At 43.8% G+C, this 24,634-nt stretch overlaps 1 protein-coding gene across 4 annotated transcripts in view; it reads left to right on the forward strand.

Moving 5' to 3' along the window:
- Positions 1–24,634, forward strand: part of Nell1 (neural EGFL like 1) — an 890,282-nt gene that overhangs the window by 243,689 nt on the left and 621,959 nt on the right. For all 4 annotated transcript variants that reach the window (XM_087593733.1, XM_087593736.1, XM_087593740.1 and 1 more), the window contains 4 exon segments: positions 140–274; positions 1,371–1,473; positions 12,890–12,963; positions 23,719–23,818. In XM_087593733.1, the coding sequence (XP_087449859.1) occupies positions 140–274; positions 1,371–1,473; positions 12,890–12,963; positions 23,719–23,818 (412 nt within the window).

A 24,634-nucleotide genomic window follows, 5' to 3' on the forward strand; every position in this document is an offset into this window, starting at 1 on the left:
TCTGTTAAGAGTCAGGAAACTACTCAGCGATTTTTTTCCCTCTTTCCTTGGATTCCCCCTCCCCTCCTTATTACTATTAGCTTTGCTGGAACAGTGCAATCTAATCACACAAATTACAGCCGTTAAATCTTTTCTGCAGCTGAATTATGCAGAGACGAGACTTGGTCAACTGGAAAATTGCCACTGTGAGAAGACCTGCCAAGTGAGTGGGCTGCTCTACAGGGACCAAGACTCCTGGGTGGATGGTGACAACTGTAGGAACTGCACGTGCAAAGTAAGCCCCTAGCTTAATTCTTCTCTTCAGGACACAGGTCGGCTGAAGAACTTGTGGTTATGCTACTTAACACATAGTGTTACTTCCCATATACCCACTCACCTTTCGTAACGCTTGCAATTCACAAATACTTAGAAATTAAAGTCTTCTTTTCTCTATACTCTTTAATCTAACTTTGTGCTTAAGTAACTTACTGTCTGGAGTCTGAAAGTCAGGTATGGAGGGAGGCAGAGATTCCTTTGATTTCCAGGCCTACAGGGAGCTTTCTTCTCTTTATTCTTTCTCCTAGAGTACACACTTTAAGATTTAATTCTTTTACTTTCAATGATGTGTTCTCATGTGCGTCACTGTGTGAGTGTGTAGGTGAGAGTGTAGGTACCCACAGGAACCATACGTTTTGGGTTCTCCCAGGGCTGGAGTTACAAGTGGTTGTAAGTTGACCAGCATGCATGCTGGGAACTGAACTCAGATCCTATGAAAGGGTGGTACACACTCTTAAGCTCTGAGCCACCTCTCCAGCCCCCACCATAAACTTTTAACAGTTTAGTCTCTCGGTGTTTGTGTTATATTTTTTTGCAAGGTGTCTGTCCCTGAGAACTACAGACATCCACCTCTCCCTGCTTTATGGAATATCCATCATCTGTAGACTCCTTTAGTCTCAGAAAAATCATCAGAGCCTCACCTCAGATTAGTAGTAAACCCTGTCCAGTTGAAATTACCTGATGAATATCTGAAGAATGCCGTTGTTTGCCCAGGAAAACACAACATGGATTGTTAGAGACTTAAAAATGATTGACAAGGTCTACTAAAGGTGTTATTTATATTCTCATAGAAATAGGCTTTTTGTTTTCTGCCTAATCTACTTAGTCCACACGGGCAGGTGGCTGAAGCCAGGGATGTTTATCAGAAAAGTAATTGAGGTGACAGAGGTTCATTCTGGCCAGAGAGAATACTTCACTCGTGGTTGTGGACGGCTCTGGGAATTCTCCACATTGCCCTGTCTCCCTGAGGGCCTGGGGAAGTGAGGCAAACTTCCTCCGAGATAGACGTGTTAAGAGCACCTCAGAGACCCCTTTCTCTGTTTTTCCCTTCTCAGAGTGGTGCCGTGGAGTGCCGCAGGATGTCCTGTCCCCCGCTCAACTGTTCCCCAGACTCACTTCCTGTGCACATTTCCGGCCAGTGTTGTAAAGTTTGCAGACGTAAGTATTCACCAGGGGTCAGAGTGGTCCTCTGTACTTTTCCAGGTATTTTCTCTCTGTTTCAGGACTAACATTTGTGAGTTAAAGCAGTGGCAGTTGGTCTGATACTGGAGAAAAGGGCCGAATGGTTCAGTTCCCATCATTGTAGCAGACACTGTGTGCAGATTCCTCCTCCTCCAAAACAGCGCCTAACCCACCCTAATTACTGTCCCCATGCTTTACCTCTGAAGTGACCAACTCACTTCTCCAGGTACTAAGACTAGGCTGGACTTGATGTGTGAATTCATAAGACACCCCTCCCTCCACCCCCCCCCACACCCCAGGCTTATGTGGTTTGGTCCTTTTTTTTTATTTTAAATGATCAAGTTAAGGGTCAAATTGTGTATTTAGTTTCTCTGAGGATTTGGAAAGATCTCTTGTTATTAAGGTGCCCTTTTTAGAACTCTCAGTATGAAATTAGTTTGAAACGCTGAAACATTTATTTTCCATGTTGGCCAACCCAAGTAACAGTGATTAAAAAGTACCTTTTCAGCCTAGAGAGATGGCTCAGCAGTTAAGAGCACTGGCTGCTCCTGCACAGGACCCAGGTTCAGTTCCCAGCACCCACGTGGCATCTCACAACCATCTGTAACTTCAGTTCCACAGGACGTGACACCTTCTTTTACAGGTGTTGGTACCAAACATGGTGCACATACATATACAGCCACTCACACGTGTACATAAAAAAGAGAACTTAGAAAGGTGCTCTTGTTACCATTGCAGAGAGCACAAAGTAAACTAAGACGGGGAGAGCCCTGCGTGTGCCTGCTATGCTCTGTACTATGCTGGACACTTCTGTTCAATATATTGGCTTCTCATGGGAAAGTAACCTACACTGTTAGCACCCCATTTTATCAGATGCTCCAGCCTAGAGGGAATCAGTTTCCCTAGACCAGAAGGCTACTGACATCCCAAGCTACCTTGGCTGACTACAAGGCCTGCGGATAAAAGCATCATAAAAGCAACTGAAACAGAGAGAAAAACCTCTGGGTGGAAATGTGGCAGCCTAGCTGGGTGGTGCATACATGCATTCCTGAACTGTGAACACAGAAGCAGAGGGGTTAGGAGTTCAAGGCCACCTCCAGATATATAGTGTGTTTGAGGATTGCTTGACTTACATGAGACTCTGTCTCAAAAATGCCAACAAGAAAACATCCCCCAACCAAAAAAGCAGGCAAGCAAACACAAATGGAATTGATAAATTCTGCTTGGCTGACTTAGCCATTATCACTTAGATGTGTTTTAAATACAATGAATCTTATTTTACTGAATTTTGCTTTCCTACTGTTTCACTGTTGTATAACCATTTCCCAGTTATCAAAGGTCTAGGTTGTTTCCCATTTTTCATTATTATAATGACTCCATGATAATGTGCTTCAAACAAAAACACATTTTTGATTATTTTGAATTTCTTTAATATAAGATTGTCCAGTGTAGAATGATTGGGCCCCAAATTGACACTTTCAAGACTCCTTTGCATTTATTTATTTATTTATTTTGTGTGTGTGTGTGTGTGTGTGTGTGTGTGTGTGTGTGTGTAGGTACATGTGGGATTCAGAGGACATCACTGGCTGTCGGTTCTCTCCTTCTGCTGTGTGTGTCTAGGAAATGAGTTTATATATCAGCCTCGGCAGTGGGTGGCTTTATCTGCTGAGCCATCTTGCTGGCCCTTAAGGCCTTGGTTACATATAATTAATTCTCTTTATTATATGTTAGCGAGATTGACATTTTTCTGTATTCTGGTTTATTTGAGAATTATTGAGTTGCAAGATGATCCCAGAAAGTTGCCCACTTTTTGCCAAGATGTTGAAGCATGACATAATGGTAACAGCAGAGTTTTGTATTTATGTGGAATGCAGATCAAATTGGCTACATATAACTCATCTTCTCAGTGACTCTGATGATACTTAGATGCTCGGAGATTGAGTGGGAATATGAACACAATAGATTACAAAGTTAAAAGGTTGAGAACTTCTGGCCCGGAAGACTTCTATTTCTTACTAGGTTTTAAGTAGAAATCTCTGTTAGGTAGTTTTGGGTTTGGGCGTCCGCTTTGGGTTGTGAAAGAGAAGCTCCCACTGAGCCAGGCACAAGTTCCAGTGTCCATAATTGAAGAGTTATAGTTGTGGAGTTGTGTGGACACATGCATGTCTAGGAATGTTCACAAGCAGCAGCTTAGCTGCTATGTAGAAAGGAGTAAGAGCCTTTTAGGTATCTGTGTGAGTAAGAGCATACCTGTCAGATGGAAACATATAGGTTAAAAAAAAAGGCACATAGAATTAAACACAGAATAGTTGTTTTTAATTTAAAAAAAATTAAGGATTTTAAAGAGTGTTCAGGGGCTGGACCTAGGCCTCACACATGTGTAGCAGATGAGCAGCTTGGTCTTCATGTGGGTCCCCTAACAACTGAAGAGGGGCTGTCATGGATCCCCTTCTCCTAGCTGGACTGCCCGGTTGGGCCTCAGTGCGAGAGGATGTGCTTAGTCCTGCTGCTACTTGATGTTTCATGGTGGGTTGGTACCCAAGGGGGGATGGGTTCCCCTTCTGTGAGAAGAAGAGGAGAGAGTAATTGGGGGAGGGATTTGTGAGGGTGGGACTGGGAGGAGAGGCAGTAGGTAGGGAGGCTGAGACCGGGTTGTAAAGCGAATAAATAAATTAATTAATGGAAAAATAATTAAAAAACAAAAATAAAAAACAAATACAAGGTTATTTTTAAAAATTAAGTTTTTTTGGAGGGAGGTGGGTGGTGGGCGGCATCGTGTGGATGAGGGCACCGGCTGCTCTGTGAGCGTTTGAGCATCCACAGCTCACAATGGCCTCTAACTTCAGTTCTCATATCCTGTTGCCTTCTTGGCCACCAACACGCATGTGGTACATACATAAACTTACACAGGTGCACAGATATAGATACAGTTTTTTTTTTAAATGAAGTTTTCAAGCAAGGCTATGGGACACTCAGAGAAGTGACTTAAGAAAGGACATTGTGTTAACAGAGCTCGAGGCAGTGGTCAAGCCTGGGACTTGGACATCTTCCATATAAAGGTGATGGGGCAAGCAGCCAGACTGCCTGGGGAGAGGAAGAGAAGGGAGGGCTGTGAGTGACAGCTAAAGGACCTGGCATGCGAGCATTGATTTACAGGAGTGTCTGTGCGAGAGAGAGCAGGTGCCACATTTTGAACAGGAGCCCACAGGAGACAAGCCACGTGAAGCACAGAGACAGGGCAGAGGGAAGAAACAGTTTGGTGTGTGCTTATGTGTATCATGCCTTCTGTTTGACATCTGTGGGTTGGAGATGCCTTGGTGATACCCGGCTTGATGTGGGTATCTTACTCAGAGAAGCTAACCAAAGTAATTTACTGAGGAAGGGAGAACTCTTGGGTGTTTAGTACTTCTGATCAGCCAGGTACTTTTAGTATAAAGCAGAGTGCTATGTCAAAGTCACCAAGTGCCCAGGGATGGCTGACATGTGTGAGGTAATGAAGATCTGAATGTGGACAGAGGAACCACTTATGCGCATCTGACAGGAAGACCAAAAGCAGCACCTGTCAATTGTTCATTCAGTGTGCACCCATGTGGCCAAAGTGTCCAGCCCCTGAATTCAAGAAATCAAGGTCAGATCCAAAGGCACGGGTGTCGGGGAGTGCAGGAGGAACAATAAACTGTCTCTTAATGCCCGACATGCTTGTTTCTGACATCATGAGGAAGTGTGTGCTGGGACTGGGTTTCAATTTCATGGTTGGACACTGTGAAATACTCTTACTTTGCACGTCCCTGGTGTGCCATGAGGGGCTCCAGGTATCCATGTGCATGTCTGCTCACACTGAAAGCTGTAGAAGTGAATTCTCCAGTGCCCAGCCAGAGGCAGTAGGGCCTGACTCTCCTTGCACTTGAATTTCCTCAGACATCAAAAAATAAGTCTTTTGGCTGCAGATCAAGAGGTTTGATAATGAGGACTGATGTTATACATAAAGAAGGAGATGACAGCGAAAGAAGGGATGTTATCAGAGCAGTAGGGGAGAATATGAACGCAGGGGGACTTTCCAATCCCACAAGTTGTCTGAGTTTATTTTGTGGACTCCTGGCATCCATGTCATGTGAACTTTCTGCACCTTGACACAGCCTCAAGTAATGGAGACATACAGACACAGGCTGATATCATCCCCCAGTTCCCAAAGCTCCCTATGATTTGACGGCATAAAATTCAGCAGACATTTATTTTTTTTTTATAGTGGCCCGGTGGATGCAGGATGTGTCTCTGAGTGTGGCATAAACAGTAGGGCATTTTTATCTCCATATAGGAGTTCTGGATGAGCCTGACAGAAAAAGGAAGGAGCCAGCCGAATGTTTCAAGACAGGGTAGCAAGCGTGTTAATACCATTGTGGAGAGACAAGGGGCCAAAGGGAAAGAAGGGAAGAATTTCTGCATCACCCAGTCCATGCCAAGAAACAGATGGCAGCGTGGATGGGAGTGTGTTTAGCAGAACTGTCACTCTGGAGCGAGCCGCCTTGCCGAGTTGTCAGCTGCTGTCTTTAGAAGCATGGGAATTTTTCAGACAGGAATCCCAGGGTCTTGGAGATGGGTTCTTCCTGTGTAAGCCAATGAATGGGGTGGTGGGCGGACCCAGAGTGTCATTTGGAGCAATGAGTCACAGTCATGGATTTATCTAGAACATTGAGGCATAAAAGAGATTTTTTAAAATGAAGAAACGAGGAAAGAATCACCTAGGGAGCTGTATCATCCCTTTATTTAGGTGTTGTTACTGTTGCCTCATTTGCTCTGAAACTCTGGGATGTTGGAAACTACATGGAATAGCAGAAATAACTCCTAGCAGGCCAGGGGATTTGTTGTCATTTTTTACTCCTCACTAGAGCTCATTAGGTTGAAGTTGAAGCAGTGTTTATCATTTTTAGTCAACAATAAGCCCAGAGAGGCACTGGGCTTGAGGTGGGATTCGCAATTATGCCTACACTTCTGACTCTCATGGAGGTGACAGCGGGGAAGATGTAAAATTAAGCGTATAGTTAAGATCCAATGTGACATAAGCTCTATGTGTAGTTACGATGCAATGTGATAGATGCTCTTCTAGGGTGTGGCCCAAAGAACAATGGAAACAGCATGTAGGAGAGTTAATTAGGATTCGGGGGGGGGCTCAAGAACAACTTCTTGGGTCTGGAGAGATGGCTTAGTCTGTGCAGTGCCCACTTTGCAAGCAAGAGGATCAGAGCTAGGATCCCCAGAGCCCATGGAAATGTTGGACAATGTGGCATGAACCTGTGACACCAGCCATGTGTGTATACAGAGGCAAGCAGATTCCTGAAAGTCACTGGCTCCTCAGCTTAGGTAAACATGTTAAAATGAAGGTGAGTGCAACAGAGGAAAGAGATCTAATATTCACCTGGGCCTCCCCATTCACAAATGTGAGCACCCTCCCACCCTGTACCTATCCACCTAATTAAGCACTTATATCACAAATACAACACAGACACATAGACAGACAGACACCCCACACACACAAGCATCTTAAGAGAAGATGGGGCATTATTAAAATGGATCTATGTCTGTCTGTCTATCTATCTATCTATCTATCTATCTATCTATCTATCTATCTATCTATCTATCTATCTATCTATTGAGAGGATTAAAGTGGATGGCTATAAGCGGGGAAGGTGTAGATTGGGGCATATATGTTTGAGAGGGCAGAAATAGATAAGTAAGTATATATGTTCAGAGGGTAGAAATGTATGGCTATGCATGTAAGAAGGGTGGAAACAGAAGGGTGGGTATATGTTAAAGTTATCAAAAGGGATGGGTAGATAGAAATGGATGGGTGTAGCGTTGGAATGGTATTCTGGTTATGTTTATGTCAACCTGACACGATTGAGAGGAGGGAAGTCAGATTGAAAAAATGTCTAGATTTAAGATTGGGGTGTACACAGCCAAACAGTGGATGGAGCTTGGGGACTCTTATGGAAGAATAGGAGGAAAGATTGCAGGCCTTGGAGGAGATAGGAACTCCACAGGAGTCAACTAATGTGGACCCTTGGGGCTCTCAGAGACTGAACAAAAAACCAAAGAACATACACAGGCTGCACCTAGGCCTCCTTACATGTGTGTAGCAGATGTGCAGCTTGGCCTTCATGTGAGTCCCAAACAACTGGAACAGGAGTTATCCCAAAAACTGTTGCCTGTATATGGGATGTGTTCTACTAACTGGGTTGCCTTGTCTGGCCTCAGTGGGAGAAGGTGCACCACATTTCACAGAGACTCGAAGTGTTAGGATGGGGGGAGACCAAGGAGGACTCCACCCACTCAGAAGAGAAGGGTAAGGGGGAGAAGGATTATGGGAGGGGGTGACTGGGAGGCAGACAGTGAGAGGGATATAAAGTGAATAAGTAAATTAAAAAGGTTTTAGAAAGAATTGGGATGAGGATAATGCTGTTGGGCATTTTCTTGGTTATTAACTGATAGTGGAGAGGTCAGCCTATTGTGGGTGGTGCCATCCCTGACTGGTGGTCTTGGTTGCTGTAAAAGAGCTGGCTGAACAAGCTATTCTGAGTTGAGAATCTGTTTCTGGTTAGCTGGGATGGAAGAATTAGCTGTGGCTAATAAGATAGCGGAACTACTAAAGCGAATCCTTTGCATGGATACTTGATGCTAGTTGGCTGGAGCTGAAAATTTAGCAGTGATTAAGAAGAGACTAGCATCATTGATGTGAATTCTTCTGGAAAATGATTCCTGAAAGTCAGCACACAGAAGCTGTGTTCCAGAGGTGACCAAGGTTGTACATTTCACCTGACAGCCAGACTTGGTAGTAGTTACCCAGATGGTAATAGATTGGGAGGCATGGAGGGTTCCTGAATAGCAGCTGCGGTTTGGCACTGAGGAGCCAGGATAGGCTCTTGGAGAAGGTGTACAGCCTCAGTAGTAGGAGAATCCCCAGAATTGAAGGCATTGTAGAGAAAGAAATTGAGGCTTGGCACTGTGAAGAGAGCTCAGGAGAGGTGATTAGTCAAAGTGCATCCACGTTGCGGCAGAAGAACTGAGCATTTTTGAGATAACCATAGGATCACCATCAAGAATAGCAGCAGAGGTGGAGTGGAGCCAGCCAAAGTGTACATAGGAAGACAAGCCATGTGTGATGCAGCAGGTGAGCCTTTCAGGGGCCCAGAAGGTCATTAGTGAATCCCAGATAGTGGACATTGAGTTACTTATTCTTTTAAAGTTTGGTTTTACTTTATTCAGATCGTGAATGTGGCCTGGTTCTTTTCCTCTTGAAGTAAGAAAACATTTAATTTTTTTTTGATTTTTTTTTAAAGCCTACAGTTGAGAGACTTTAAATGTAAAAATGATGTATTGGAGTTTGACAGAGATTTTGGACTTTAAAAGAATGGATGTTTTTCAAAACATAACTTTTAAAGAATTTGAATTTTTGAGGTTGTGGGATTCTTAAAGTTTGTAAAATGTTTTGTAGTGGTGTCTTTATTAATGTGCAGTCTTAGAGATGAACAAGAAAGAAAAGGTTGTGGCTTAATAGAGATGTCCTTGGGTGTCAAGATGACAAGGAGTCAATCGTGCTGGTTAGTTTTATGTCCACTTAACACAAGCTATAGTCATTTGAGAAGAGGGAGCCTTGCTTGAGAAAATGCCTCCATAAGATCTGGTTGTAGACAAGCCTGTAAGGCATTTTCTTAATTGGTAATTGATGGGGGAGCTTAACCCATTGTGAGTGATGCCACTCCCAGGCTGGTGGTCCTGGATTCTACAAGAAAGCAGGCCAAACAAGCCATGAGCCACAAACAAGTAAGCAGCGTCCATCCATAGGCTCTATGTTAGTTCTTGTTTCTAGGTTCCTGCCCTGTTTTTGAGATCCTGTCCTGACTTCCTTTGATGATGAACAATGATATGGAAGTATAACTCAAATAAACCCTTTCCTCCCATCGTTGCTTTTAGTCATGGTGTTTCTTCCCAGCAATAGTATCCCCAACTAAGACAGAGGTGCATAATGGAGAGCTGAGCTTTTCTGTAGAAGACAAGAATATATGCAATGCTTGGTAGAGAGAGAGAGCATAACTGTGACATAAATGGTGTATGAATATTTGAGTAAAATCATGGGGTTTGGTAAGTTTTTGACATTTTGAGAGGTCAGGAAAAGCTGACAGACCATGGTGCCTTTTTAGTTGTCTGTGGAAGGACTGGGGAAGGCTGAGGTTTGGTAGCACAGGAGAAGAGGGACTCTCATAGTCTTAATGAGGACACTGTCAGAGTAAGGAATGGAGAAGCATAGATTGAGCAGGAAGCATTGCTCTGACTTGGTTCCTCACTGGGCACAAGATTGAGTAAGAAGTACACAGAGAAGGCACTGGGGTAGATAATGGTGCCATTCATGGAGAAGAGAGCATTAAGGTGAAGCTGGGTGGTATAGGTTGCTGCAGGCCAGGAGTTGACCAGGAACAGTCTGCTGTGGAGATTCTACACGTTTTATTAGAAAAGGCACACAGGATCAGTTAGCCATCAGAATGGGTGCTGAAGGAAGCAGAGTCAGGCAGAAGAAGTTGGTGACAAGATACTCATAGCAAATGCCTCAGTTCTTCCCACTGGGATCCTCAGTCAGAATGGCCTTTCAGAGTTGTCCTGAGTCAGTCCAGGAAGGCAAGACTTTGTGTCATTTTATCATTACTTTATCAGATTTGGGCAAGTCCAGTAAGGAGTCTTGACTTTGGGCAAAGTGGCTCTCCATAGCACAACACAGATCAAGAGTTGTCTGAGGCCTGTTGGGTAACACTGTTCCAACAGCTGTATAAATATGTCAGTTGTCACAGAGAGCTCTGGGCAGCATGTCAGAGCTCTGCCCAACAGAGGTGACACGTTAAGTAAACCAGCATTTGTTTCTGGGCTCTTCACTTTCTGTGAGTATGAAGGTTGTGCAGGTGCTTACAGGACTATGAACATGAACGTTGCGTGAGTATGTGAAGACTGTAGAACCAGGGAACTACCAAAGTTAGTCAACCCAACTTTAATAGATACAGAGAAGGCCTGAGAGGTGAGGCAGTTTTATGAACTAAAGGCAAGTGTGTATTTATTTCTGTTTCTCTAGAGAGCTGGGGCTAGAAGGCCCTTATCTAGCCAGGAAAGAGTTCAATCAGACCTTTGCTTTCCGTTTCTTGTTGAAGTGGCTGGAAAAATCTAGTAGAATCAGAGAGGGGTCATAGCAAATTGACATATTCTGCAAATGCTTAAAATGAGTCAGCAAGTGAAGCCAAGGACTGAGCCCTGGCAGAATCTAAATTGAGCTGTTTCTTTTTGAAATGTTCTACAGGGCTGACTTCCACTTTCTGCCCTCCCTGTTAGCCCACACAACTCACCTTTCTCAAGGCCTCTTCTCCAGGGTGCTGATGTCACAATTGTCCAGGTTGGCCTGACTGTCTTAGTTGTCTGAATTTGATGAAGTGCATCTGGACTCAGGGCACTCTCCTCTCAGAATTATGAGGAAGCACATGGGGGATCCTCAGGGTTGTGTAAAGTTTTGATGAACAGAACATATGCACTTTTACCCAGAGGCATGATAGTAGGATGGTCTGCATCAAAACAAGTATGAGGACATGAGTTCAGATCCCAGTACTCAAATAAATAGCTGGGTATGGCCTTGTAATGGCAGCTCTGGAAAAGCAGAGCATGTCAGGACCGGTACCAAACCCTGTCTCAACAAATAAGATGGAGAGGGGCACAGGAAGATACCCGATGTTGATATAAAGCTACCACATATATATGTTTCTACCTGTACTCATGAGCATATAAACAGAGAGAGAGAGAGAGAGAGAGAGAGAGAGAGAGAGAGAGAGAGAGAGAGAGAGAGAGAGGCGGGGGTGGGAAAGGGGGGAAGGGAGAGAGAGTGAGACTCTTTGGCTGGCTACCTACCTACCTACCTACCTACCTACCTACCTACCTACCTACCTACCTACCTATTTATCTTACTAATTCAATTTGCATTCTGATTACTGCCCCCATTTCCAGTCACACCCTCCCACAATCCTTCCCCTCTACCCCTTTCCCCTCTGAGTGTGTGGGGGCCTACGACCCTGGCACATCAATTCTCTGCGAGGCTAAGTGGATCTTCTCCCACTGAGGCCAGACAAGGCAGCCCAGTTAAAACATGTCCTATGTACAGGCAACCCCCCCCCCCACTCTAGTTGTTTGGGACCCACAAGAAAACCAAGCTGAACATCTGCTACATATGTGCAGGGAGGCCTTGGTGGTTCAGTCTCTGAGAGCCCCAGGTTAGGTCCAGGTTAGTTGACTCCTTTGGTCTTCTGTGGAGTTTCTATCCCCTTCTGGGCCCACAGTCCTTCCTCCTATTCTTTTATAAGAGTCTCAGGCCCAAAGCTCCATCCACTGTTTAGCTGTGGATGCCTGCATCTTTCTGAGTCAGCTGCTAGGTGGAGTCTCTCAGAGGACAGCCATGTTAGACTCCTGTCTGCAAGCATAGCAGAGTATCATTAATAGTGTCAGGGATTGGCGCTTGTCCATGGGATGGGTCTCAAGTTGGGCTGTTATTGGTTGACTATCCCTTCTGTCTGTGCTCTATCCCCTGTTCCTACATTTCTTGTAAGTGAGCTGACCCAGTCCCAAAAGGACTTGCATGGTATTTATTCACTTATAAGTGGATATTAGCCACAAAATATAGGAAACCAACAATACACCTCACAGACTCAAGCTAAACAAGAAGGAGGGCACAATCAAGGATGCTTGAATCTCACTTAGAAGAGGAAATAAAATAGTCATGGAAGGCAGATTGAGGGAGGGAACTGGGAGGGAGATGAGATGGGGAAGGGAATTGGGGGGGGGTAGGATCAGGTGTAGGAGGGACAAGCATGGCCAGCTGTCCATGAGAATGAATGGAAATCTGCAAGTGACATGGGTAGGGGGAGGTGGGGGACATCTCCAGGATGAGACAAAGACCAGGGACAAGGGAGACATCCAAGAATCAGTGGTGGTTACCTTATCTGTGACTCTCAGCATTGGGGATATGGAGCCTGAGAGGCTATCTTCTGTAGCCAGGTAGGAACTCCAGTGGAGTGACAGGGACACCAACCTACCCACAAAACTTTTGGCCCAAAATTTACCCTTTGGCTTTTTTCCCCAGTAATTTTGTTATGCTATGAAGGCAAAGTAAACTCAAAAAGCTGAGGTCTTGCTGAGAACTTCAGGGGCCATACATGCTACTCTTCCCATGGCTTACATTAGACAAAGAAGTTAATATCGCTCAGACTCAGGAAATCTATGTCTCTGTGGGATCTGTTGGCTTTGGATGAAGACTCTGAAGACATTTTGTAGTATAGCATGACTAGGCATGAACTATATTTTTGTTTTCTTGCAGCAAAATGTATCTATGGAGGAAAAGTTCTTGCTGAGGGCCAGCGGATTTTAACCAAGACCTGCCGGGAATGTCGAGTAAGTTTATCCGTGGCCCCTGTCATTTCCACAGAGCAGACAGAAGATAGACACGTGGTGTTTCTCTGTGGGGCAAATTGGCCTAAGTGGGTCCCTGAGGAGCAGAGTTAATAGGCTGGAGTGAAGGTGGATTTAGTCACTGTTGCTGTGTGACTAGCCTGCATTCAAGTGGGCAGTGTGCCTCGAGAAGCAGTCAGAACAGGAAGGAAAGCAAGACAGGAGCTGCTGTGGATGGGGATGTTGACAGATGACCCAAAGAAAAGGTTATGTGTTAGTGGTAGGCAAGGGAGTGGGGTGATACCATCCCTGACTGGGCCAAGCTCCACTCAGTGGTAAAACAATTCTAGGAAACTCCCCTTACTTATTGTTCATTGTCCCACCATCATGAAATAATTTGTAAAGAATATTGCTAAGACACCCAGCAGATAGGAGTCAGGAAGATGAGGTATCCCAGCACCCACTCTGAGGACACACAGTAACTAATGCTTTATTCCAGCACTGCCCTAGGATCTATGTGTACAACAGTAAATGCTGGACCTCAGTGTAGTCCTAGCATGTGAAGACATGTCAGGAAGCAAATTGTTTTCTTTATAAACTTGTAGTCTAACATGGGAGAAACATGCAATAAACAAACATACAGCAAGCAGAGGTAAAGGACCTTCTGGTCTCCTGAAATGTTCACATGCCATGAGGAGGAGAGACAGTCATATTGAGTTACTCTGAGCAGTCTGGTCCTATTGGTTAGTCCCTCGTGCTGTGAGCACTGCAAGCTACTATGGTCCCTGCATCAAGGTCAACCGGGGTTCTTTGAAGGTGATGGGTAGTTTTCAACAGTAATTACTTCCTAGGTTGATGAGGATGAAGGTATATTCTGGGGTTTGGAGGGAGGATAAAATATTTGCAGGTGCCAGAGCCATAAGGAAAGAGAGTATTATTTATATTTGGGAAGTTCTAAATAATTTCGCAGGGTGAAGTTTTAGGGTACATAAAGAGATTGGAGATAGATGAAGATTCTTATCCCTGGGAAGCCTACTCTTGTCTGAAAGGAAATGGAGGAGGAATAGTTCTTGGGGAGAAGGGAGGTGCTGGGTGTGGTGAGGGCCTCTGGGAAGAGGGAAGGCAGGAAAACTGTGGTTGGGATGTAATATGTGATAGAGTGATTTTTCTGAATGAGATAACCCAATCACACACACACACACACAAAAAAAAAAAAAAAAAACCACACAGGTTATGTACTCACTGACAAGTAGATATTAACTCAAAAGCTCAGTTTAAAAAAAAAAGAAAATTCGAAAACAGGTGAGACAATGCCTACCTTGACCTGACCTTCATGAAAACAAGTATCCATAGCAAGCGCTTGTTGACATGTAATAGCACCCGTATAGTTTTGGAGTCCACTATGCCTGCACTGAAGGGGTAGTTGGAAAAGTACTAGGCGTCGTTGAATTGTAATGGGTAAGAGTTGCCAACCTGTAGCAGTGATAAAAAAGATGAATAAGAAGGAGGGTTTAAGAACCAAGTAGAAACTGATCTGAAGAGTCTTGTTACATGGCTTTGGGTGCTCATTTCTGATGCTGATGTCAGGATGCCTGATTTGTCAAAGACAATTCCAGTTTAGTCTTGGTTATGAAAGCCAGAAATCTTCCTTGGGTAATATTAGCAAAAACGGTCAATTGTTTTGAAAGCAATACTAGGTGAACTACAGAGTTCCAAAAATCTGGAAGACTATGAAACTTAGCAGAGTCCAGGGATCTCAGAAGTCAGGAAGCAGGCACAGTCTAGTACTGAGGAATATGGTAGACATATTTGTAATGGTAAATGCCTCCAGCACTGGGCATAGCTGGTGTTATCAATCAAATCTAGCATGTTCAGTAGGGGGAGAATTTGGCCTCTTTAATTGTCTGTGTGGGGATTGGTCACTTAGAGAGGAGAAGGCATTCCCAAGAGGAAACTGTGGTAGTCACAGTAGAGTGGAATCATGAGCCCACAAATATGCTAGATGCCTTCATTAGGCAAAGGCATTGTAATTAACTGAGAAAAAGGGGGACTGTGTTGTGGGGGGAAGGTAGGATATGGAGAACAAATGGGCAGGAGTAGCTTGATAGTTTTGACTATTGCTATGCCACCAACTCCCTAAAACATGGTAACTAAAATTAATATGTAAGTCACACTCCCCACACAAATACAAATGTGTGTGTATATTCACATATGTCCATGTGGAGGCTTTTATTTGTCACCTTGGGCATTAGCCTTCAGGCATTTTCAACCTAGTGTGTTGAGATAGTTTTTCTGTGTTGGCCTAAAACTTGTTGAATTGGCTAGCTCTGTCTCCTTAGGGGGAGATGGCATGGGGAGTACAGTGCCATACCCAGCCTTTTATATGGGTTCTTGAACCTAGGTCCTCACACTTGTATGGTAAATACTCCCCAGACTAAGACCAATATTTTGTAATGATCTCTTGTAGTTGTATATGTTGAATGCAGTCAGATTACAGTTCTCAATTGGGGTGTCAATGTGGCCACAATGGTTTTAATGTTGAAGGTAGAATCCTGTGATGAATTCATAAATAAGGATGTTGGATGCCCAAGATGACTTCTTTATTCATCTATAAGACAGTTGAAACAGATTCTCTCCTTCATGCATGGCTATGTAGATACCTTCTTATGGAGTAATGGCCTGAGACATTTCTCATGTGGAGACTATTTTCCCCAGAACAAACCCTCCAAAAGACCAAAGTGAAAGATATTTCCTATGACCTAGTCTCCAAAGCTGTGTGGCATCATTTCCTCTTAATTATATTACTTGTATTTGACTGCTTCAGATTTATCATCCAGGAGGATGGTGAGAGGGCATGGATACCAGGAATGTAAGTCCTTAGAGACCAACTGTCACAGAAGAGAATCTGATATAGTTTTCTGTGAAAATAGCCATGTCCACTTTCCCATACCTTGATTGGCATTTATTAACACATCGAGTAGTTCATTTCCTTGTTAGAAATCATTAGTAACCAGCAAATTCCTTTGATTTGGTGAAAATCCACCTTTCTGTAACCTCCACCCAGTGATCTTAGTTTTGATCTCTGGAAGGTATGAGAGTAAGTTTGTTTGCTCTGACAGAGTGGCATCATGTCGACAGACCAAATGTCTGTAGTTACATGGACTGAAGTCCAGATTCCCTTTGTTGGTTCTTAGTAAGAGCCAATTGGGAGAGAGTGGAAGCAGAAGATGAAGTTAGAGTTCTTCTGCCTTTCCATTTTTCCTCTTTCCCACCTCGCTCGATGCATCCTTGAGGATGCAGACAAATGTCAATTACAAAAGTTGCTCCAGCTGCCTGACCAGACATCTCTCTCCTAGCCAACATTAACAGAGAAGACAGCAAAGGAAAAGTACTGCTTACCCATTTGATTTAGGGTCCTGGAGATCAAAACTTGAGGCACAGGTCTTTTGAGTTAATGCTTTACTTATGCATTCTTTGTTAGTGATGAGGAGCTGGGACAGCACAGGAGGAAGGGGCAGACAGGAAGAGATGGGAGGGAAAGGAAGAACAGAAAATGTGGCCACAGACCAAGGTTGAGTTTGTGAGGCATTGCGAGAGATGCCGAGTGAACTGCCCTGTCTTGAGCAGACATCTTTTAAAATGCTTTTTCACTTATTTCCTTTCTTTTCATCACATCCCAAGGGAAAAGGAAGAAAATATTTTAAACATTGAACAGAACAAAGTTTTTAGAGACTTACTGGCATTCAGAGAGATACCAATGGAAGAAGAGCCCAAATCTCTTCTTTTATGGGGCTTAGGGGAAAAGGTTTTCTCTTGTTTCCTTCTCTTTTTTTTTTTTTTTTGGTTCTTTTTTTTTCTGGAGCTGGGGACCGAACCCAGGGCCTTGCGCTTCCTAGGTAAGCGCTCTACCACTGAGCTAAATCCCCAGCCCCCTGTTTCCTTCTCTTACCGGCAGCATCTTCTAAGGGTTGATGCCCTTGAATTTCATCTTTATGTTCCTCACTACCCCTTCCTGTGTGGCATCGCACATGGCAGAGACTGTGTTGGTCCAGCTAGTTTGGTGATTACACAGGTGTGGTAGTATGATGATTAGTTGTCAACATCAATGTGTATAACCTAGAATCACTCAGGAGAAACCCTTAGTTGATAAATTATCTAGATGAGGTTGGCCTATGCGTATGTCTGTGGGGATTGTTTGTTAATTGTCCCAGCCCCTTGTGGGCAGCACCGTTTCTTGTGCTAGGCCCTGAACTGTTAGGAGTGTGTAAAGCTGGCTGAGCACAGAAGCCAGCAAGCAGGTGGCATGGGTTACACTTCTCTCTCCTTCTGCTCTTGACTGTGGTTGTGGTACTTTAAGCTCCTGCCTTGACTTTTCTGCAGTGATGGCTGATAACATGGAGCTGTGAACCACATGAGCAAGCCCTTCCCTCCACCATGTTGCTTTTGGCTAAGCGTTTGTCACAGCAACTGAATGACTCTGGGACTGGTATCTCTGTATCAGTAGATGCTGGATGTGGATCTCTTTTGCCAGGATTAAAGGAAAGGTGGAGATGAGATGGCAGTGAGGACTTTTTCATTTCTTTATCAACTAAGAAGCTTCCAGGCCTGGGAGATGGCATGATTTCCAACCTAAGACAGGCATATCAGAATGGGGACGTTGAGTACACGGAGGAGGAGAAAATGTGGTGCTTGGCACTAAATCTTCAGTGAACATGAGTTGTTTTCATTGTTCTTATCTCACATGGCCTTGTCCACCTTCCTTGAGTATAATTAAAGATGGTATGGTCTCCGTAACTAGGTTCCCTTCTGGGGAGGACAATGAATTTAGATTCTGCCTTTGGTTTTCTCTCCTATTTTCCATCCCAGGGAAAGATGGGGTGATTAAAGGCAATTCTACCTACTCTGCTGTGATCACAGCATAAGCCACAGGACAGACATTCATTAAACCTATTCCCTTTTGCATTTTGAGCAGAGGCCTTGGGTGACTCTCTCCTTTGTGACTAGATCCTTGTCAACAGAGAAGATCAGAGTAGATACATTTGAGACATGTAGACTAAATGGGCGTGGGATGAAATGGTGCCTTATCTGAGTAGCCTACTGGGATAAAACAGATACTTCTATACTTTGGTTCATTATTCCAATGTTTAGGATTGATGAGTTAGAAAGAAATTGGTCCAGAGAACTCTTTTTGTAAACTGTATGTGCATTCGTATGTTTGTGTGTATGTGTGCGTGCACATACAGTTTATGTGTATTCATAGGAATAATTTCACCCTGTTTTGGAAAGTACTTATGAGTTATTCTGTCCACAGAGAATTGAGTCATTTACAATAACATTTAACATTCCTTTTGTACTTACTACTTTTTGAGTATTACCTAAGATAGTTAAAACACTAGCACATTTAGGCATCATAATAACCCTACAAGGTATGTACTACACAGATGTGGCAGTCAGGATTCAGACGGGCAGGGGAGCTAGCTGGAGTCAGCCTTTGTGAATAGCTGTGTAATACACATTCTTAGCTTTTCTGGTCTCAGGCTTTGAATTACTTGTAATAGTTCTTGGTTTTGAGTTTTAGAGAGGTAGTATGTTCATTTCCTTTTTCATTATGATAAAATACTCTGGTGGAAGCCATTGAAGGGAGACGAAGGGAAAAGGGTTGTTGTTGTTGTTCATAGATTAAAAATATTTTAATTTTTATGCTTTAAGTTTCACACATGTATACCATGAGTTCTGTCCATTTTCAGTCCCAGTTCCCTAACTCTGATCTATTGATAACATTCTTCTTTTGAAAAAATTCTACCCCCTACTTTAATTTCTTTTCAGTGTGTGTAGGAATCACAGAGTTGAATTAGGGTTGCTTGCATGAGCATGGGTGAGGAGTTATTGATGGAGTGAGGGGTAACTTATCAGTGGGTACAGCATTGAAGAAAATAACATCCCTCCCCCATGAACTGTAGGTGTCAATAGTCCCTCAGTGATGGGTGGGTCCTCATGGCTCTCTTCCCCATCCCTGATGAAATGTCGATGGGTCTAGTCTTGTGCAGGTCTTCTTCCTGCACAAGTAGCTACAGCTGCACAGAGCTGAAGAGTGCAATGACCATGTCTTTTTGTGGCCCGCCTCTTCATCCTCTAGCTCCATCCTTTCTGCTTGATCTTTAGTGTTCCCTCTAGACTTACCATGGTGGGAAATCATGACAGCTAGGGGTGGAGGCATATTGAACCTGCAGTCAGGAGGCAGAGAGAGGTAAATGCTGGCATAGGCCACTTTCTCCTAATTCAGTCACCCAGGGAATGGTGTTCCCTTAAGTTAGGTTAGGTCTTCTGACAGTCCATCTAATCTAGATAATCCTAAGCACTCCTGGATGCTTTTCTCATAAGTGGCTCTAGATTCACTTAAGATCAAACAGTAGAGATCGTGTCAAATTGACCATCAACATTGACTAGCACTGATGAATAATTACCTTTCAGTGTAACAGAAGATAAATCAGGATAGGACACACTGATTTATCAACAAAGGAAAGTTCTATATAAGGCCATAGAAGAATGTGGAGGCCCATTTCATGAATATGGTCAGTGAGGATAGAGGATAGTGGGTGTGGATGGCACTGGTCTGCCTCAGTGTTTAAACCACAGCACTCTATGGCTTCTGTTGTATGCAATAGATTAATTTCTCCCCAAGACACCCTGAGTGATACACATACTCTCTTGAGTAAATAGAGGATACACTTGCTCAAGTAATGATTGTGTTCTTTGGCCGAGATGCAGAACCCCTGTCAATGAAAGGCAACCTGGTTCTCTACCCATTTCTGTTTTATGGACTTGAATAAGAGACAACCTTCATTTTAATTTTTATGTGCTAGTCAATGTTAATGTGTCTCTGTGTGCCTATGCCTGTGAGGGACAGCTACACTCAGAGGCCAGAGGTGTTTAATCTCTTGGAGCTGGATCTGAAGTTAGAGGAAGTTGTCAACCATGTAGTGTGGATTCTGGCAACCAAACTCTGGTTCCTGCAAGAATATCATAAGCTTGCAACCACTGAGCTGTCTCTTCAGCCCACCATATTATTTTCCAGACTGTCTCTTTCCTTTTTACTTATTTATTTTTTAACCTTTTAAAAATTTAAGACTATAATAGAAAGATTTCTTCCTTTCCTTTCTCCCCTTCAGACTGCCTCAATATACCCTTCCTTGATCTCTTTCAAGTCCATGTTCTCTTTTTAATCAATTATTATTGCATGTGTGTGTGTATACATACATATACATATATATTCCTTAATATAACCTACTCAGTCTGTGTAATGTTACTTGTATGTGTGTTGTCAGGGCTGACCATTTGGCATTGGATAAACAATGCCGTCCTCTTCTGTAGAGGGGACTATCTCTCTTCTGCTCTCTGCACTCCTTAGTTATGTGAGTCTTCAGGTAGAATCAAAACCCTGTGGGATTTCCTCCATCCACTGTGGCATGTTTACTGGCGTTGTCCTTATTGGGATCCTCCTTAGGCAGTCATAGTGGTGAGACCTTATGGGCGCGGCTTCTGACATTCCTAGGAGACGTGCTCTCACAGCAAGCCCCCAACATTATTTTTAAACCAAGTTGAGGAACTCTCCTAACAGTCTTGCTTCCATTTGCCCAATTATCAACTTTTCTGGAACATTTCTTCAGCACAGTGGCAGTTTTCAACTTGCAGATGTGTATATGTCGTTAGAAATTCAAGTCAGAGCCTGGCGAGATGATTTGTGTAGGACTTGGGATGTTTACGTTTGAGCACTGAGCAGGTTAGTTACTCTAAAATGGGAAACGTGGAATAACTGTGTTTCCCCACTAACACAGAACCCAGTGCAGAGGTCACAACGTACAACAATCGGGAAGATTTAAAAAGTAATGGCAGATTACTTTTTACTGGCAGTAATTTTCAAACTAGAGTTGAAAAGCGTTTCTCCCTGGGCTAATGGATGTGGATGTACTTCTACAACAATGAAGACAGTTTAGGTTATTTTAAAACCACACCAGTAGTTTTGTCTCGATTTAAGCTTTGGAATTGGGTCTTATTTATTAAATATAGGAAGGGTTGATTAGAATTCTCAACTTTGGGTCATTGAGATGGCTCAGCAGGTAAAAGAACCTGCGACCAAGTGTGGCTACCTGAGTTCAGTCCCCGTAGCAGAGCTGGTGGGAGGGGAGAACTGACTTTGGCACCTTGTTCTCTGACCTCTACCTGGATGCTCTGGCACACTCGTGCTCTCTGAGTGAATACATGTCACGGGAAAAATTCTTAAAAAGAACCGTTAGCTGATGTAATCAGTAGCTAGAGCAAACTCCTTTTGTGGAAAGAAAACAACACGAACGAACACTTTTAAGACGTCTTCTGTGGCATTCAAAGTGTTCTTTAGCAGCAACAACAAATATACACATGCATTTGAGCACTGAGCAGTTTCGTACCTCTAAAATAGGAAAAGTGGAATAATTGTGTTTTTCCACTAACAGAAGTCAGTGCAGAGGATGGATAATATATATCCATGCTGCAGAATTTTAGATTCATAGGAAAGATACAAGGAAGTAACTGGGAATCATCTCGAATCTGACCGCTCAGAGAGGAGTTCACCTTGATAACAGCTTTAATGAAATAGTGAGCCACATTAATTGTCCTAATTTGGGTAATCCAAGAAGCCGACTCTGCAACTAAGGAGTGACCTGTTCAGGAATCGCTCCCAGTAGGGCCCATTAGATGGTGGATGCGTCAGGTGGGGGATGGGAAGAACCTGAGCAAAGAAAGAATTCAGGTGAAAGGTCACATGTAGCTGGAGCCTACTGGGCGATGTGGAACTTAAAGCATACCTCAGAGACGGTTCCTGTTGTAGATGTAGGCCTCACATACCAGTCAGCCACGGGCTTTGGGCCGTGGAAATGGGGGTGTAGAACTTGAAGGTAGCTTCCAGCTGCGCCCTCTGTCAGAGGTGAGCCAACATCAGGGTGCTAGAAAAGCATTCAGGACTTGGGGATGGGAGCAGCGTTTGGATAAAAAGTGTTTACCAGTTGGTTTGTTTTTTTTTTCCAAATCTATGTGGGAGGCAGTGCACCAGAACCTGTATGTTTCTGTGGGATGGTAGGATCGGGGTTGATAGTAAGTCATCCACTTCCGTTTTCATGCACTGCGGTTCCAGAGAGCAAGGGCCTTAGCCTCTGTTGCCTTGGAATAATTGGTTTGTCTCAGATGTCCACAGCTGTCTTAGCCCTGACTCTGACCACTGACAGCCACATGAGAAGTGAGGCTAGAATCTGGCTGGGAAAGAGAACTGAAGGTAACAGGGTCAGTTGTTGAGTCTAGGGCCAGTCTCTCATGGCATTTAGGAAGAGCACCAGATGGGGGTGGATGGAATATGAGAGAGAATGCCTTGGTAGGAACAAGGCTGGCTGGGTGGGCAAGTTTAAGAAGGAAGAGTATGGCTTGCTGCAGACAACCTACCAGAAGGCAACTAGCTGATCCCCGTGGCTCACTTTCTGCTACCAGCATGGTAGGTAGTACCAAAGCAGGAGCCTCGTGTCTTGCATTTCTATTTGGCACTTGATGTGCTGACTGGTCTCTTTCCTAGAAATTAGTGTCCCTTCTGCCAAACCAGAGAACTGAGAAGGGTGTGGGGTGGTCAGAGGAACAGTGAGTCTCTCTTGGAAACATGGAACACAGTGTCTGTCTCTCCTATCCACGTGGCTGTGCAGTTCTGTCCTGCCTTCCTGCCCACCTTGGACTGACTTTTGTCGTAAACCGAGACTCCCCTTCTTGACTGTCTTAAATACCCTGCAAAGAATGGGAGAGAAAAATCTAACTGCATTAGATAAAGTAAGAGTCTCTTCAAGCTTTTAAAAGAGAGTAATGGGCTTATTTTAAAAATTCAGCATAAAACTAAATGCAGACACCACTCACGCCAATTGAGAGGACCTTAGATCAGTGAGGCCAAGAGTGTACGACAGCTGAATATTTAACAGCGTTGTTGTAACTTGTGTTATTTACAGCCAGAGGAAATCTAATTTTCATCTGACTAATGCTCACTGATGCCCATGTGTGTTGTCTTCTGTCTTGACCCATGAAGTCTCTTTCTTTATACAATTAGTCAAGTTCTTTCCAACAAGACCCCTTCGTAATTTCTCCCTGCCTGGGCAGAGCTAACTACTCTCTGTAGCACACTACGTTGCCTTTATCAGAGCACACTTTAAAATGAATTTCTGTACTGTATTAGTGTTCCTAGTTTAGGAATTATGTATGTCATTTCACCTGATCGTAAGTTCACTGAGAACTAGGAAGTCACCCTGTTGATGTCTGGTGACAAGGCTGTGACCTGTGGAAGCTGGGATTGCTTCACAGAAGCCTATTGTATACAGCATGGCTTGCACAACGTGAACTGTTGCGTTTTCCAGCAGAGAACTCAGTATCTGACACAGGATGCTGCCATACTCAGCAGTCAGCTGTTGGAAATGATCAGCACATCCCTGTGGGCATCTCTTTGCATTAAAAAAAAGAGAGACTTAAAAGAAAAGGAATGGCACTTGTAGAAACCCAGGCTGTTTTGATATAGAAAGGAAACCTGATATCTCTCCCTGGACTCATCAATTTGACTTGCAAAGATTGTTCTTCTCAGTGGAATTCCCAAGGATGCTCTTAGCATCTGGGTGGTTACCTCTGCAAGCTGATAATAAGGAACATTAGAAGCTACTGCGATGGGCTCTCCATATGAACTAACTCCTGGTATTTGGCTTCTAGGGTGGAGTCTTGGTAAAAATCACAGAAGCTTGCCCTCCTTTGAACTGCTCAGCAAAGGATCATATTCTTCCAGAGAATCAGTGCTGCAGGGTCTGCCCAGGTGAGTGGGGGTGGCGAGTGGGCGTGGCAAGTGGCTTCGGGTGGGGCTGGTGATGGGCGTGAAGGTTTGATGAACAGTGGTGTGAGCTTGCCATGTTCACTCCACCCTCATTTCAGAGGCTTGGAGAGCCCATCTTCCTTTCCCTGAGTTTGTCTCTTCAATTGTAAACTGAGGATAATAATAGTATCCTCCTCATAAGACTGCTGTGAAGATTAAATGGGAAAATGCATAGGCACGGAGCAGAAGGCCCAGCATGCGACAGACATCCAATAAGCAGCAGTAGTTTTTATATTAAAGCAAATGGTAGTTCCTGTAATAACAATCATTACCGTCATTATTACATTTTCTTCCTGGGTGGGGCTGAGCAGCGTTCCTCCCTGCCTCATCCACCAGGCCAGTTCTCACACAGAATGACTCAAAACCTCACATAAGTGCCCGCCTGCTAGTTAATTCTCAAGGCGGGAATTGCTTTCTCTTTCTGCATCCTCTTTCTTTTCCAAATTTATTCTTATGTCTTCAGTTGTTAGTTCATGAATTGAAGTTCTCATTCAGGGAGAATTAGGTGGGTCCGGAGAGCCTAGGATTTATTAAAAATCTTAACTTGCGAATCCAGTTAAAAAGTTATAGCCACCATTTCATAGCTGTGCCTGTCTCAAGCCCCTCACATTCTATAATACTAACCTGGAGCCTCCCTAACTGAATTTTGGTGCTTTCTGAGTTAAGAAACACTCAGAGTCTAACAGATTAACTCAGGTCATTTGATACTTAACCTTCCTCCTCTTCCTTCTCCCCCTCCTCCTCCTCTTCCTCCTCTTC

The sequence above is a fragment of the Rattus norvegicus genome, chromosome 1 (assembly GCF_021556685.1).
Source record: "Rattus norvegicus strain SHRSP/BbbUtx chromosome 1, alternate assembly SHRSP_T2T, whole genome shotgun sequence".
Taxonomy (NCBI): Eukaryota; Metazoa; Chordata; class Mammalia; order Rodentia; family Muridae; genus Rattus; species Rattus norvegicus.